Here is a 17,962-nt window from a genome sequence, read left to right on the forward strand (position 1 = left end):
TAAACATGGTGTATGTGCAGTACGGTGCATATATTGTCTATGTTAAATAGGGTGTGTGTGCACTGAGGGTCATGTATTGTCGATGTGAAATAAGGTGTATATGCAGTGAGGTGCATATATTGTCTATGTTAAACATGGTGTATGTTAAGTTAGGTGCATGTATTGTCTTTGTTAAACAGGGTGTATGTGCAGTGAGGTACATATATTTTCTATGTTAAATAGGGTGTACATGCAGTTAGGTGCATATATTGTCTATGTTTAACAGGGTGTATTCTAAGTAACGTGCATGTATTGTCTATGTTAAACAGGGTGTATGTGCAGTGAGGTACATATATTTTCTATGTTAAATATGAGTGGGGTGCATATATTGTCTATGATTAACAGAGTGTATGTGAAGTTAGGTCCATATGTTGTCTATGTTAAAAAAGAATGTATGTGCTGTAAGGTGCATATATTGTCTATGTTTAACATGGTGTATGTGAAGTTAGGTTCATTGTCTATGTTAAACAGGATGTATGTGCAGTGAGGTTCATGTATTGTCTATGTTAAACAGGATGTATGTGCAGTGAGGTGCATATATTTTCTCTGTTAAATAGGATGCATGTGCAGTGAGGTGCATATATTATCTATGTTAAACGGGGTGTATGTGCACTGAGGTGCATATATTGTCTATGTTAAATAGGATGTATGTGCACTGAGGTGCCTGTATTGTCTATGTAAAACATGGTGTATGTGCAGTAAGGTGCATTATTGTCTATGTTAAACAGGGTGTAGTTGCAGTGTGGTGCATTTATTATCTATGGTAAACAGGACGTATGTGCAGTGAGGTGCATATATTTTCTACGTTACACATGGTGTATGTGCACTGAGGAGAATATATTGTCTATGTTAAACAGGATGTATGTGCAGTGAGGTGTATATATTTTGTATGTGAAATATAATGTATGTGCAGTGAGGTGCATATATTGTCTATGTTAAACATGGTGTATGTTAAGTTAGGTGCATGTATTGTCTATGTTAAACAGTGTGTATGTGCAGTGAGGTGCATTTATTTTCTGTGTTGAAGAGGGTGTATGTGAACTAAGGTACATGTTAAACAGGGTGTATGTTCAATGAGGTGCATATATTGTCTATGTTTAACAGGGTGTATGTTCAGTTAGGTGCATATATTGTCTATGTTTAACAGGGTATATGTGCAGTGAGATGCATATATTGTGTGGGATCGATGCGCACTGATAAGTTATGCTTACTGGTATTGTATTTACCATTGTAAATACAATACCAGTAAGCATAACTTATCAGTGCGCATCGATCCCACACAATATATGCATCTCACTGCACATACACCCTGTTAAACATAATTAATTACTGGAGAAGTTAATAATGAAAGGAGAAGAAAAAAAGGGACTTGATTGATAAAAATTGTTTTATTACCAGAATATGCATATTGTGCAGACGTTAAGGGGAACACCTCTAATGTATTAATCCTCTGGACATATTCACCTGAAATATAAATATTATACACTATATAATTAGAAGGAAAAAACAAAAACAAAGGAACAAAATTCATTAATTACAAATCATGTATGCGTGTTTAGGCATAGCTGCTATCTATCTGAATACTGCAGGTATTATACATACTTTTAATACCGAAATGGCTAATAAAATCTTTAAATCAATAATTGATAATAATTAACATCCAATTCTTAAAACGCCTGATCAGTAGTTATTGTATTTGTATGATAAATTTAAACGTCTGTTTTAATTTAATTGTATCACCATGCTTTTTATACGCAATAATTTTGTGTATATAAGAGAGTAATGATTAAATAAAATTTTATAAAATTGTTGAATTTTAAATACACATTTTTTTTATTTAAATTTATACATTTCTACATTTAAAAAAAAATCAAACTTGTATCATATTACAAAATACATTTTTTTATGCTTAAGTTTTCGTTCAACTTTTCTTTTTCATAAAATAAATATGGCTTTGTATTATTAAATAACTCAAGTGTCATTTATTATACACTCCAAATCACCAATTTTTCTTGGTTAAATTCGACACTTTTGTCAAAACTTCCAAAGGCTTTTGACAAGGTGTGGCACGATGGTCTTCTAAGGAAAAATCATATGGTATCACTGGAAGAATACATAATGCAATTAAATCCTTCTTAAGTAAGTGAAAAATCCAGGTTGTTCTCGATGGTCGTACATCTAAACAATATGATATAAATACGAGAGTACTTCAGGAGTCTATCCTTGGACCTTTATTATTCCTGATATTCATAAATGACCTCCCTGATAAAATTGTTACGGAGATGGGTACATTTACTGATGACATCACTCTCTATAACAGGCATGAGGGGAAAACAAATGAACACATATCCAAAGAAATTGCAGAAACACTGGAGGATGACCTCAAATCTGTAGTAGAATGAGGACAAAAATGGATGGTCACATTCAATGCTGCCAAGACTAAGCTTGTTTCCTTCAATAATTACAAGAAACCTTCTATAACACCAATAGCAATGGCAAAGAACACATTACCCGAAAGTATTTCCTTTAAACTCCTCGGTCTAACGTTTACAGGGAACATAAACTGGAATAAATGCATTGAGGAATTGCAAAGGCTGCTGCGAGGAAGGTGGGCTCTTTCTACCATGCCAGAAAACTACTTACGCCTGAAAGTATCCTATACCTCTATAAAGCCACCATTCGCCCATGTATGGAGTACTGTTGTCACATTTGAACTGGTGCATCTTGTCTCTCACTCTTGGACAGGGTTCAAAAAAGAGTCGTCAACCTGATAGGTCCTGAACTGTCATCTAAGCTTCAGACTCTGTCCCATCAACGAAATGTTGCATCCTTCTGCCTGTTCTACAAGTACTTTAATGGTGAATGCTCTGACGAACTACAAGCACTTGTACCCCCTCGACGTGAATACCCCCAACAAACCCGATCAGCAGCTAAAACTCACTCCTTCACAGTAGAGATCCCTAGGTATGAGAAGACCTTCTACTCTAATAGTTTCTTCCCCAGAACTGCTAGGATTCTGCTTTCCCAACTGTACTAACATGCAGAAGTTCAAATGTGATGTGAACAAACATCTTGCTACTCATCTCTCTTCATAATACCCTTGCAACTTATGTTCCCCTACTTCAAAGTGGCACTGTGCCTTGTTTGGGATGAAAATTGAATAAAAAAAAATAAAATAAAAAAACGATCTTTCCAGCTGACTTCCACACGTCTTCGTAAGCCTTCTCTCAACTCGCCTAATTCTCGCTTCAAGTCCGCTTTTATAGATCAGTTTCATTTACATAAACACTAGCAAGGCCACCCAGCGTTGCTCAGGATCGTATAAGACAATGATAAAAATTTTGAACATACCTGTTATTCTATCTGAATACTGTAGGTATTATACATACTTTTAATACCGAAGTGGCTAATACAATCAATAATTGATAATAATTAACATTCAATTCTTAAAAGGCCTGATCAGTAGTTATTGTATTTGTATAGAAGAATTTTTATGTTTATGTATCATTTGCCATCTTGAGCAAAAGAATATTTTACCTACCCTAGGACGGGTATTAACATATGTATGGAATAATTGTACCTTCATTGGACAGGAAATTTACAGCACATATGTAGAAAAAAAATTTCTTACCTAGAGCGGGTAATGTACAACATATATTTAAAATTATTTTCTGTTATGCTAAATTTACAGTATGTCACAGGTAAGAGTGTGTTTGTTTTTACATCAGAGTGCTATAGTGGAGAAGCACCGGATTTTTTATATGAATGTCATACTACTCGAATATATTACATGATTTTCGATTTTGATAACTTATGTACGTCACAGATAAAAATTTTTTTGATTTTCATAGGGGTACTTCACTGTACAAGTACCTTATTTCCTGGGTAGGATACTGTAGAAGTACCATTTTTTTTCTAATTTAAAAATGTAAAAACTCGATACTTTTAAGTAATTTTCTGTTTTGCTAAATTTTCTGTGCGTCTAGAGCAAGAATTTGTTTGTTTTTTCATCTATTGCTATAGTAAAGAAGCACCTTATTTCTCATTTAAAAGCCATCCTATTCGGTTATATTACATGATTTTCGGTTTTAATGACTTTTATGCACGTCACAGGTAGGATTTTATTTGTTTTTCATTTGAGTATTTTCTACACAAGTACCTTATTTCTTGGGTAGGATAATGTGCAAGTACCTTATTCATAATATATACAGGGTGGTCAAAAAGTCAGGTAACATGTTAAAGGTAGAAAAAACAATATGATCCATTATAATCTCTATTCGTTTAATATTATTTCTTGGATGAAATTTTTCCACAACGATGGATTGGTCGCCGTGGCCCAGTTGAATGGCCAGCCAGATCTCCGGATCTTACCCCTCCTGATTTCTGGCTTTGGGGCTATGTAAAGGATAGCGTTTATGGCAAGAAGCCTGATACAATAGCGTCTTTAAAGTTATTTATTGAAGAGGAGATTGCGCGGATATCAGCTGACATGATTACACGTGTTACACAATCAGTGGTTAATCGCTTCCAGCGATTGATAGAGAGAAATGGACGACAATTAACAAAATAAACATATTTCATGTTTGTTTCATTTTATATTTCAATGTATGGTACTTAAATATACGTGTATTGCTAATATCGTTTTTCTTTAAAATGTTACCTGACTTTTTGACCACCCTATAGATGAAACTACTCAATGATTTTACATAATTTTCTGTTGTGCGAACTTTTCCATATGTCATAGGTGATAGTTTGTTTTTATAATAGAGTACTATAATAAAGAAGCACCTTATTTTTTATATAAATGTCTTACTACTCGAGTATATTATATCATTTTCAGTTTGGATGACTTTTATGTACGCCACAGGTAAGATTTGCTTTGTTTTTCATATGGGTAATATACAGTACAATTACCTTATTTCTCGGGTAGGATACTGTACAAGTACCCTTTTTTAATCTAAAAATGATAGAACTCGATACATTTATGTAATTTTCTGTTGTGTTACATTTTCTGTACGCCAGGGGTAAGAATTTGTTTATTTTGTTATCTGGGTGAAGAAGCACTTTATTTCTCATATGTAAGTCATACTACTCGAATATTAAACGGGATTTTCGGTTTTAATAACTTTCATGTATGTCACATGTAAGTTGTTCTCTGTTTTTTCATGAGTACTATACTACACAAGTACCTTATTACTTTGATAGAATTTCCTGTACACATAAATACATTAAAAAGTGATCATTGTATGTGATTTTTGGAATATGATATCTATACAAATATACAAACATATAATACATTAAATTTATAATGATCAGTTCATCAGTATAGGAGTGAATCCAATACATACAAATATATAAGTATATACGTATGCTAATCATTCATAATGATCGGTTAATTAGTTTAGGACTGAATCCAATACATAGAAATATATACACATAATTAATATTTTTAATGATCAATTAATTAGTTTAGGAGTAAGTCCAATACAAATACTATTACTTGATCTATTTACGTGATTTTTGGAATGTAACAAATAAGTCGATATATCATATATATGACATTTTCGTTACGTAAAGCAAAAACATTTTTCTGTATCTTTTTTTAATAAAAGTGTTATTGTGTATTCATTATATAACATTTAAAAATCAAGAATATGGGAATGTAAAAAAAAAAAGAAAAGATCGGGATCGAAACTGCAACACTTGTGCTAGTAATCAGTCACGTTAGCCTTTGAACCAAAGAGAGAATCGCTTTCAAAATGTTGTGAAATATCTTAATAAATACGTTCTTGGCCTCCGGTCCAGGATCAAAGGGTAGTATCTGTTCTGCAGATGCTGCACTTAAGATAATTTGTATCAGTTAATGGAGGGGAAAAACCTCTATACTGGGACAATTATTATTTTTGGTAACTAGCGTGCCCCCTTTTTGCCTACTTTTAGGGGAGCTGGTTTTTACCCCACATTAAAAACGGCCTTGTGCCTAATTTGCTTTGGTGGGAAGCAAATAAATACAATACCTTTCTCTTTTACTCGATGTAACGCATGCACATAATGACGCCATTGTTCTACGCTCGTCAAGGTGTTATTGCTTTCAAGTTTGAACCCTTTTTTGAAGCCCTTAGCTCTCTCACTTATGTCACCAAACGTGACAACACAATTAGGGTTTGCTTAGCCCCACGAGCGCTAAACAAAGCTCTCATATGGCCATACCACCAAATTCCAACAGTCGAGGAGCTCAACCACCGATTTGCAGGAGCAAAATTCTTCTCAAAGTTGGACGCTAAGTCTGGGTACTGGTCTATAAAGCTCGACCCTGAAAGTCAGCCACTAACAACTTTCCAAACACCATTTGGAAGATATTGTTTTGAACGACTGCCATTCGGTTTGTGTGTCAGTCAGGATATCTACCAACTCGAGATGGACAGAATACTCAAGAAATGCACTGGTACTTGTAGTATAGCTAACGATATCACCATATATGGCTCGACAGAGCAGGAACATGACGAAAACCTATGACGTTTCATGGAGGTCGCTACCGAAGAAGGCCTTACCTTGAACTCGGAGAAGTGCAAGATCAAATGCCGTGAAATATCTTTTTTTGGAAACCTGTACACACACACCGGACTAAAACCAGACCCGGCGAAGGTACATGACCTACAGAAAATACCTGAACCACATAACAAGACGGAACTACAACAATTCTTGGGTATGATGACATACCTGTCTCGTTTTGTCAAGGACTTCAGTTCCAAGACAGCAGTGTTGCGTGGCCTATTACGCAAGGACTCTGTTTTCCAGTGGGAACCACACCATCAGGAAGCTTTCAAAAAGATAAAAAGTGAAGTATCTGAAACGTCCCTGCTCCACTATTTTGACCCTAGAAAACCGATATACATGCACTGTGATGCGAGTTTACATGGAATCGGTGCAGCTCTGCTACAACCAGATGAGGATGGCAATATATCGCCGGTCACCTATGCAAGCAAGAGCCTCACACAGACAGAACAGAGATATGCATGTATCGAACGTGAGCTACTGGCCATCGTATTTGGTACACAGAGGTTCCACACATACCTCTATGGCCACCATTTCTAAGTCGTCACTGACCACAAACCCCTCACTATGATCATCGACAAACCGCTCACCTCAGCCTCGACACGTCTGCAAAGAATGCTAATAAAACTCCAAGGATACAACTTCAGGCTCACATATAACAAGGGATCTGACAACCTCTTGGCTGATGGATTATCGCGCCTACCACCACCTTGTAATGCAGACCCTATCGAACTTGATGTCCGGGTTGATACAGTTCGTTTTTTCACTAATTACATCGAACAGCTAAGACAGTGTACGACAGCGGATCCTCTGTTTAACCAGCTGAGAGAGACCATCATCACGGGATGGCCAGAGACAATCAAGCAGCTGCCCACTGACATTAGAGTGTTCTGGGGCCTAAGAGATCAGCTCTCGATGATGGTCTTATCCTCAAAGGACAACAAATCGTCATCCCCCAGACACTATAAAAAAAAAACAACAACTACATGCTGCTCATTTAGGACAAGAGAAAACAAAACTCCTTGCCAAGGACACTGTTCATTGGGTAAACATAAACAAAGACATTGAGCAGTTCACAAAGTCATGCAGTATCTGTCAACAGCATCAGCCCTCCCAAATGCAAGAGCCGCTAATGCAACATGACATCCCAACAAAGCCATAGGACGTAGTTGGCACAGACCTGTTTGATCTCCATGGAAGTCAATGGTTGATCATAGCTGACTATTACTCAAAGTATCCTATAGTCAAACGCCTACCTGATCATTCACCAAGCAGTGTCATAGTGAACATCACACGCCAAATCTTCTCAGAGTTTGACATACCATCAAAGATAGTCAGCGATAATGGACCACACTTTTCAAGTCATCTCTACCGCAAATTCGCCAAAGAATGGGGCTTCCATCATGAGACCACGTCACCTCGGAGACCACAAGGGAATGGCTTCATAGAACGTCAAATAAGGACTATCAAGAATATTCTCAAGAAAGCCAAACAGTCGGGAACAACTCCTGAGATCGCACTGCTGCACTGGCACTGCACCTCAATTTCAAGTGTCATACCAAGCCCTGCACAACTACTCATGAGTAGACGAATCCAATCTCCACTGATCACCAAAATCAGAAACGACAACCATGATCAGGATCAGATATACAGCGCATTCCAACAATGCCAGCAGAACCAAAAGAGGTATTTTGACCGACATGCACTTAAGGAGGATCTACCACCCCTATACAATGGTCAACGGGTAAGGGTACAGAATCCTGTGTCTGGAAGTTGGGACCCAGCGACTGTAGTATCCCAGGTAGATGGTCACCGCTCCTATCTCCTGGAGAATGTCAATGGGCATGTGCTGCGAAGAAACCGACAACACATAAGAGGTATTCCAGTGACGCCTACCCCCACAAATGTCGCAAGACCTCCCCAACACAGCTCCACAAAAATGTGCGACGTCTGTGGATCCACTTGTGTGTGCATCCCCAAACATATCAAATGACACTCAAAAATGTACCCGCAGTGGTAGGGTGTTACGACCACCATCAAAAATGAACTTGTGATGAGCAAACACTCATAACCTCCCAGCAAGCATCTCATGCGGCAGAATAATCTCCTGCTTCGCTGCAGCTGTTCAGGCAGTCTACCCTGAACCAGTCTCTCCATTTTCTTTGTTTTGTTTTACATGCATAAGTCATCTTTGTTTTCAGAGAAAGGGAGATGTAATGATATCGCCTTTCGTTTCAGCTATTTTTATATGGACCCTTTCATCTCGGTTTCCTGATCCAACTTTTGGATGCACTCACGCATGCGCATAGCAATCAATCAATAAAGCGGACGCCATTATTCAGTTCCTTTCTTACAACCAAACACACGTGTTCCTGTCTTATTATTACACATACATGTTTAACACGGCATGACAGGCATCACAGCCACAAAACACTGGCAGCTGTTGAATTCTGCAAAGAAAATGGCATAAAACTTCTTACACTACCGCCTCATAGCACACACAAGTTGCAGCCTCTGGTCAGAAGTTATTTCAAGCCTATCACAACAGCCTTCAACATGGAGATGGACAGCTCGATGGCGGCAAATCCTGGCAAGCGAGTCACCATCCATGACATTGCTGACCTGTCAGGAAAGGACTTTATGAGAACAACTCTTCCTGATAGGGCAATCCAGGGTTTTAGGACATGTGGTCTCTGGCCATAGGATTCAAACGTCTTTACTGACGTCGACTTTGAGCCAACCTTGATGACTGAAGAAGATCACCCAGAGGTCAGTTCCCACAACCGCCTGCAGCCCTGCCCATGTGAATCCATCTCAGCAAGAAGATGCAAATGGTGACTCTCCAGGAGTCAAAAACCAGCCAACTAACCGCACCCCTGACAAACAGGTTGCCAATGTAGAGACTCCAGCTCATCAGGTAGATGTTGAGGTCATTACAACATCAGCAGACGGCCGGTGCCTGTTTAAAAGTCTAATGATAGGCTTGGACATGGTGGGCAATTTGCCCGCTCTCAATAGGCCTCTTGCCCAGGGCGTAAGCAAGAAGGCCAAAAATAAATTTTTTGCTTTTTACCTGCTGTGTTTTTATCTTTTATTCTACCCAGTCATGCTTGTGATATGTTATAGCCAAGGTACACCTCAATATCGAGCATTGGGAGGTATTACAGTTTCGCAGCTGGAAACGTGAAAATTGGTGAACGAAGGAGGAAGTGTACAGCCCTGTGTATTAATGAACCTGATTTCGACATTTCCTTTGATTCTGACGAGAGAGTGTGGACTGCCAGGTGGAAACAGGCCCAAAAGGACTTGCCAGTTTAACTTCAAAACAAGATTGTAGAGTACAAGGTGCCTGATAACGTCAGAGTAGAGTGCAAGAAGAAGCTGGAACTTTGGATCACAAATAGCTGGTTGATTCCGTATCCTTTAATGGTGGTCGTGCAGGAGCAAAAGCAGAAGGTATATCCAGTGTTGGACTACCAAGAATTAAATGGCTACGTGGATGTGTTTATTGCCAATGCAGAAGTATGTGCACAAAAGCTAAAACAATGGCAGCGTCAAGAAGTTAAAGCGTTGCTTCTGGATTTACGAAAGGCATATCTTTAGATCCACATTGATGAGACACTTTAACCATTTCAAACTGTCCTTTTTAACCATTTTAAACTGTCCTTTTGTCTCGTGGCTAGGATTTGGGTTCAATGTGGCGCCTCTCATTATGAAATCTGTTATGGATGCCATCATATTACAAGATCACACAATCAAGTGTGCTGTGTCAGCATACGTTGATGACATTTTCATCAATGAAAGTTAGGTCTCTGCAGTGCATGTATGCCAGCATTTTTCAGACTTTGGTTTGGTCAACAAGGATCTGGTGCGACTAAAAGATAGAACCAGAGTTCTTGGTTTGGAGGTTTGGGAAGAGACAATGGAAATCAGATTCGTGAAATCCACAATGTGCTGACCCGTCGGCACGTGTTTTCCCTGTGTGGGAAACTTGTTAGTCATTTTTCCGTGTGTGGATGGGTTATGGACATGTGTTCCCTGGAGAGGAATGAGAATTATATAATGGATGTGTAATGTCAAGCGCCTGGTGACCGCAACAACTAAAGTATAGGAAACAAGATCGAAGACCCCTCTTTCTGTTGCATGTTAACACGGATGCTGAGCAGTAGGAGACTGGTGCATTGCCAGCAGTGAGATTAAAGTCTGGGTAGATGCAAGTTCAGTAACTATGAGAGTGGCCTTAGAGGAAAGCAGATATGTCATTAAAGATTCATGTTGGCTGTGTCTGACCAACAATGCCTAGTATATAAATTTAGCTGAGCTCGATGCATCACTCAGGGGAGTCAACTTCAATGAGAGGCAACGACATTATACTTGGTCACTGATTCAACGTGCGTGCACCAGTGGATTTTCGACACTCTGACCAGGAAGATAGGGGTGAATACAAGAGCTGCTGGCATGATACTGATTTGGCAATGGTTGAGAACCCTGCAATCACTGGTTAAAGAGTATGAATTGACCATGGATGTGATTTTTGTACAATCTTGACCGAACAGTACAGATGGATCGGCACTTGAAAGCTGTGCAGCAGTGAGAGGACAACTGGACCAAGAGCAGGTAGCAAATATCCATTGTCAAAGTGGACATCTGGGTGTGAAGCATACTTTGTACTTCGCTAAATTAATCAACTTGCAAATGACCTAAGTAAACCTAAAATCTGTTGCAAAAGCTGATCGATCTAGCACTTGTGCACAGAACATGAGTGAAATTGAGCACAAAGTACAACTGGAGCAGACTGGCGATTTATATAACTCACCACAACAACGAGAATTTTTCTACGTTTATCGATAGTAATTCATCTAGGTTTACAGTATGGCAACTGCTGTGTCAGCAAAATGTGACTGCCATCATTCGAGAGTTAGAGAGTGCCTTCCTTGAGTGAAGCCTACTTAGGATGACACTGCATTTACTAGTGAAGAGTTCAAGAAATTTGTGGATAGTTTAGACGTGCATCAGTGGTTTCGATGTATCAACTTGTCGAGTGGGAACGAGAGCATTGAACGAAACTATAAAACTATCAAGACCATCGCAGCCAGGAAGAACTGCACAGTGTCTGAAGCAGTCTTTTTACACCTTCTACACCACTGGCCGACACATTGCACAGGTATCATGTCAGGGTGAAGGGCATTAAAGCCAACCCGCTGCCCAAACTGGAAGTGACCGGGGAGAAGTTTAAGAAGAGAGATATCATTTAGATCAAAAACCCATGCAGCAGGTGTATGACAAGATATGGTACCGGCTGCATCACTGAAATAACCAGCTTGCAATAAGTGCAAGTTGAGTGTGCCCGGTCATGTTAAAGATGATGGTGATGCAACTGCAACCACCACTGAATGATGAAAGCGAATCAGATTCTGAAACCACTTAGCCATCGCTCTGGTTTACATCAGCTCCATTAGACAGTGATTTGGATATTAGCAACCTCTCAGTGGACGCGGTGATTCTCAACCCTCAGACTGTGGATGAAAGCATACATGAGGATGAAGCCTGTATTGTTCCTTTTAAAACGAGTGTTCAACAAAGACGATCTCTACCTCCATAGCCTGTCTATGATCATGAGATCAGGGAGGAGTGTAGGGAAAATTGTGGAAATCAAGAAAAGGACTTACCATTAAAGCGTCCGCACGTGTGTGTCATGTATTGTTTTGCTTTCAATTCTCAACTTTTGTGTTAATCCATGACAATACACCTTTTTCTTTTCAACATTTTGGCAAGTTTTGTATATCTGGTTCACAGAAGGGCACGCTGATGCCATGTGATATGAGTCAAAACGGAATGCACAAGAGTTTTATAAAGAATATTTTTCAGCAGATATACCGGCTAATATTACATTGTATATCAGCTAAATATTACATTGTATATCAGCTAAATATTACATCGTATACCAGTTAATATTACATTGTATACCAGCTAAATATTACATTGTATACAAGCTAAATATTACATCGTATACCAGTTAATATTACATTGTATACCAGCTAAATATTACATTGTATATCAGCTAAATATTACATTGTATATCAGCTAAATATTACATCGTATACCAGTTAATATTACATTGTATACCAGCTAAATATTACATTGTATACAAGCTAAATATTACATCGTATATCAGCTAAATATTACATTGTATATCAGCTGAATATTACATTGTTTACCAGCTGAATATTATATTGTATATCAACTAAATATTACATTGTATACCAGCTAAATATTACATCGTATACCAGCTGAATATTATATTGTATATCAACTAAATATTACATTGTATACTAGCTAACTATTACATTGTATATCAGCTAAATATTACATTGTATACCAGCTAAATATTACATCGCATACCAGCTAAATATTACATTGTATATCAGCTAAATATTACATTGTATACCAGCTAAATATTGCATCGTATACCAGCTAAATATTACATTGTATACCAGCTAAATATTACATTGTATATCAGCTGAATATTACATCGTATACCAGGTAAATATTACATTGTATATCAGCTAAATACTACCTTGTATACAAGCTAAATATTACATTGTATACCAGCTAAATATTACATTGTATACCAGCTAAATATTACATTGTATACAAGCTAAATATTACATTGTATACCAGCTAGATATTACATTGTATACCAGCTAGATATTACATTGTATACCAGCTACATATTATATCGCATACCAGCTAATATTACATTGTATATCAGCTAAATATTACATTGTATACCAGCTAAATATTACATCGCATATCAGCTAAATATTACATTGTATATCAGCTAAATATTACATCGCATATCAGCTGAATATTACATTGTATACCAGCTAAATATTACATTGTATACCAGCTAAATATTACATTGTATACCAGCTAAATATTACATCGTATACCAGCTAAATATTACATTGTATACCAGCTAAATATTACATTGTATACCAGCTAAATATTACATTGTATATCAGCTAAATATTACATTGTATACAGCTAAATATTACATCGCATACCAGCTAAATATTACATTGTATATCAGCTTAATATTACATTGTATACCAGCTAAATATTACATCGCATACCAGCTAAATATTACATTGTATACCAGCTAAATATTACATCGTATACCAGCTAAATATTACATTGTATACCAGCTAAATATTACATCGCATACCAGCTAAATATTACATTGTATACCAGCTAAATATTACATCGTATACCAGGTAAATATTACATTGTATACCAGCTAAATATTACATCGCATACCAGCTAAATATTACATCGTATACCAGCTAAATATTACATCGCATACCAGCTAAATATTACATTGTATACCAGCTAAATATAACATCGCATACCAGCTAAATATTACATTGTATACCAGCTAAATATTACATCGTATACCAGCTAAATCTTTGACTCAGTTGTTTCATTAAATTAATCGTTTTTACATTCTATCGCTGTTTTGAAATTTGAATCTGGTATGTATGTGAAATTTAGCTTTGTACTACCACACCATACACTGATCACATATCATACTGTATTTTAGTTGCTCAAAGCTGCATTTGGGGGAGGGGCTTGTGAAATGATGTCCATACGTGGATGTTCACCTTTTTTATGGTTTCTTTTATTGAAAATGTACCATTTTGAACAAAAATGCTTTTATCCTCAACAAATTTTGATCACTGCTCATAACGTTTTTGCTTTGTGTTCGTGAATTGCATTGATTCATACATTTCAATTGCCTTTTCACTATGTTTAAGAAGAGTGCTCACTTAATGTTGTCAGGTGTTAATTGTTTTCTTGGACGATATCATTGAAGAGGTCTAATAAAGGGAGATAACTAATAAATGACTATTACAAGGGTGTTAATTGACTAATGCGAAGGAGATAACATAAATAATATAATTATAAAAATACAATCTTACACATATATAGAAATAATAATAATGTATGAAAAACAAACGAATTAGGGGAACCTGGAGCAAAACGAGATACTTAAGGGAAAAAGAACTGTCGAGTCAAAGGTAGCATTGACATATAAACCATATTCTGTGTACTGAACATTCAAAGTATTGGAAAACAATGCCACAACAAAAAAAGATGAGAAATTATTTTCAAAAGAAATACATATGATTTATTCAGCTAACTGTATTGTCCCGTTTTGCCCCATACTTGGGGCAAAACAAGACGGATCTTGGTCTGAATAAGTCAGTCTTCACAGAGCTCACAAATGAAGATTGGGTTCTTGTTGCATTCGTCTAGACCTGCACATCCGTAGTGTGCCCATTTCCTACAGTCCCCTTGACAGGCTACACAGCTTTCTGCACTCTCAAAGTACAGTTCGTCATAGATCAAAATAGATAAATTTTGAATACTTACCCCTTTTTGATGTACGGGGCTGAATAAAACAATGGTAGACGTTGGCGGCAAGGCATTACCACGTGATGTCTTGATCAGACTCCTCACGAAAGAGCTCTCTCTCTCTCTCTCTCTCTCTCTCTCTCTATCTCTCTCTATCTCTCTGTGTTTCAGTTATCTGTGGTGTCTCGTTTTACCCCGCTATCTCATTTTGCCCCAGGTTCCTCTATTGTTGATTAGGATTGAGAAGATCTAAATGTTGACACCAAAGTAACTGTTTATTGAAATATAACAATTTCAGCATAAAAGTAAAATAAAATCAAACTCATCTACCTTTATGCATCAGAAGAAAATAAAGAATTTAGAATCAATTATACACATTTTGATTTACTCTGTCATTGGGTGATATGAAGTGACATTTCTAACTATTAAGAAGTGGAAGGTAAATAGAAGTACTTTCAAAATGTGTCATGCTGACCTCTGTTATGGCTCAGCATACATAACAGACCAGATGTTTGATCCTTAAACACCTTAGCCGTTGTCCAACGAATTCTGTTTATGACTTGGCTTTCCTAACAAAAACTGGAGGTTTATCACTTTAAATCCATATAGAAGAAACTTTCTTTCTGAACACTTCCTCATGCCAGGCAACCAATTAGAAGAATCGCATCAGCAACAGCTCACAAAGTGATATAAAAGAAGTGTGTTTCTTTACTCAGCCTCTTATTCAAAACCTCTACCCTACCTCAATGCTTGACACTGCCTCCTCCATTTCCAACAATCACACCTTATCCCACGTGACATGATTCAGCATCATCAGCATCATCAGCAACAGCTTTTGGAATTTTCCTTTACCACCAGGCGGAAGTCAGCAACAGAAGCAGCTTTGTGTATTCCTTCTACAGCAAACAATGACTGCCTTCATCATTATCACTATTATCAACCAATTCATGCATTATAAGCATCGACATCATTATCACTATTATCAACCAATTCATGCATTATAAGCATCGACATTATCATCACTATTATCAACCAATTCATGCATTATAAGCATTAACATCATTATCACTATTATCAACCAATTCATGCATTATAAGCATTAACATCATTATCACTATTATCAACCAATTCATGCATTATAAGCATTAACATCATTATCACTATTATCAACCAATTCATGCATTATAAGCATTAACATCATTATCACTATTATCAACCAATTCATGCATTATAAGCATCGACATTATCATCACTATTATCAACCAATTCATGCATTATAAGCATTAACATCATTATCACTATTATCAACCAATTCATGCATTATAAGCATTAACATCATTATCACTATTATCAACCAATTCATGCATTATAAGCATCGACATTATCATCACTATTATCAACCAATTCATGCATTATAAGCATTAACATCATTATCACTATTATCAACCAATTCATGCATTATAAGCATTAACATCATTATCACTATTATCAACCAATTCATGCATTATAAGCATTAACATCATTATCACTATTATCAACCAATTCATGCATTATAAGCATCGACATTATCATCACTATTATCAACCAATTCATGCATTATAAGCATTAACATCATTATCACTATTATCAACCAATTCATGCATTATAAGCATTAACATCATTATCACTATTATCAACCAATTCATGCATTATAAGCATTAACATCATTATCACTATTATCAACCAATTCATGCATTATAAGCATCGACATTTGCAGCTTTTTCTCAGCTGAAAGTTCTACATCGGCTATGACAAAAACAACAGCTCCTAGTTAAAAGAGCAAAGAATACTTTAGGTAGGATATCATTACAGCAGTCAGCCATCAACTGATCAATGGACCAGCATCAGCATCTAAAAGACACTATGACTCCCATTGTTATCATCCTATTGAAACATTTATCTTTTCTTCCCAGCTGTGACATATTTACTTCTCCAGAATAAAAAGTCACCCTCATATTTTATGCACACATGAGTTTGTTGTTTACTTTTATTGACATATTTTTGTTTGCATTTGTGACCTCCTGACATGACATTGACACAGGCACCGGTTGGTGAAGAGGATGACAGATAGTCCAGATTTGATCCATCACAGTTTTGGTTTTGAACATCTCAAAACTCAGCTAAGAACGAGCACAAACACTACCAAGGCATTGACTTAATATTGTGTATTAAAAAGACAGACTCAGAATCAGAAAGCAAAAAAAAAAAAAAAAAGCATATTACTCTTCAAACACTATACCACAATGATGCTACAACCAAACTTTCCCGGAAATTCATCCAGTATGTAAAAATGCTAAAAAATTTGATAAATCTGTCATTACTGATAACACTATGAAAGAAGTCAGTTCAAAACGAGTACAGCTGCATATGAACTATTAAAATACTCAGCAACTGGACTTTCACTGATTAACTTCTCAACTTGAGGACTCATTAAATGAACAAACGCACTCCAGCAATAGTACAAACCTATTTGTACTTGTCTATTCAAGTCTGCAGATCTCACTAGCACACTTAACTGTAACCATAGGGCACTACTGATACGCCATGTAAACATGTGCTGATTTACTTCACTAATGTGAATGATGCAAGTAACAACAGTGTAGCCCCATTTGCACTTATCAGCATCAACAATACAGATTCACTTGCACTCATCATCTTTAACTATGAAGACTCACTTGCAGACAGCAGATACTAACAACAATGAAAATACATTTGCACTCATCATTGTCAGTAGGCATTTAATGTGACAGAAATCAACAGTTTTTTTGCTGAGCATTTCATCATTCCAGATCATCATTCCAGATCATCATTCCAGATCATCATTCCAGATCATCATTCCAGATCATCATTCCAGATCATCATTCCAGATCATCATTCCAGATCATCATTCCAGATCATCATTCCAGATCAT

At 36.9% G+C, this 17,962-nt stretch overlaps 1 protein-coding gene across 13 annotated transcripts in view; it reads right to left on the reverse strand.

Annotated features, from left to right (window-relative positions):
• Window positions 1-17,962, reverse strand: part of LOC145291306 (integrin alpha-9-like) — a 971,358-nt gene that overhangs the window by 610,542 nt on the left and 342,854 nt on the right. For all 13 annotated transcript variants that reach the window (XM_080137012.1, XM_080137009.1, XM_080137006.1 and 10 more), the window contains one exon: window positions 1,435-1,503. In XM_080137012.1, coding sequence (XP_079993138.1) covers window positions 1,435-1,503 — 69 coding nt within the window. The remainder of the gene's footprint in view (window positions 1-1,434; window positions 1,504-17,962) is intronic.

The sequence above is a fragment of the Euprymna scolopes genome, chromosome 12 (assembly GCF_053919585.1).
Source record: "Euprymna scolopes isolate OS-2025 chromosome 12, ASM5391958v1, whole genome shotgun sequence".
Classification (NCBI taxonomy): domain Eukaryota; kingdom Metazoa; phylum Mollusca; class Cephalopoda; order Sepiida; family Sepiolidae; genus Euprymna; species Euprymna scolopes.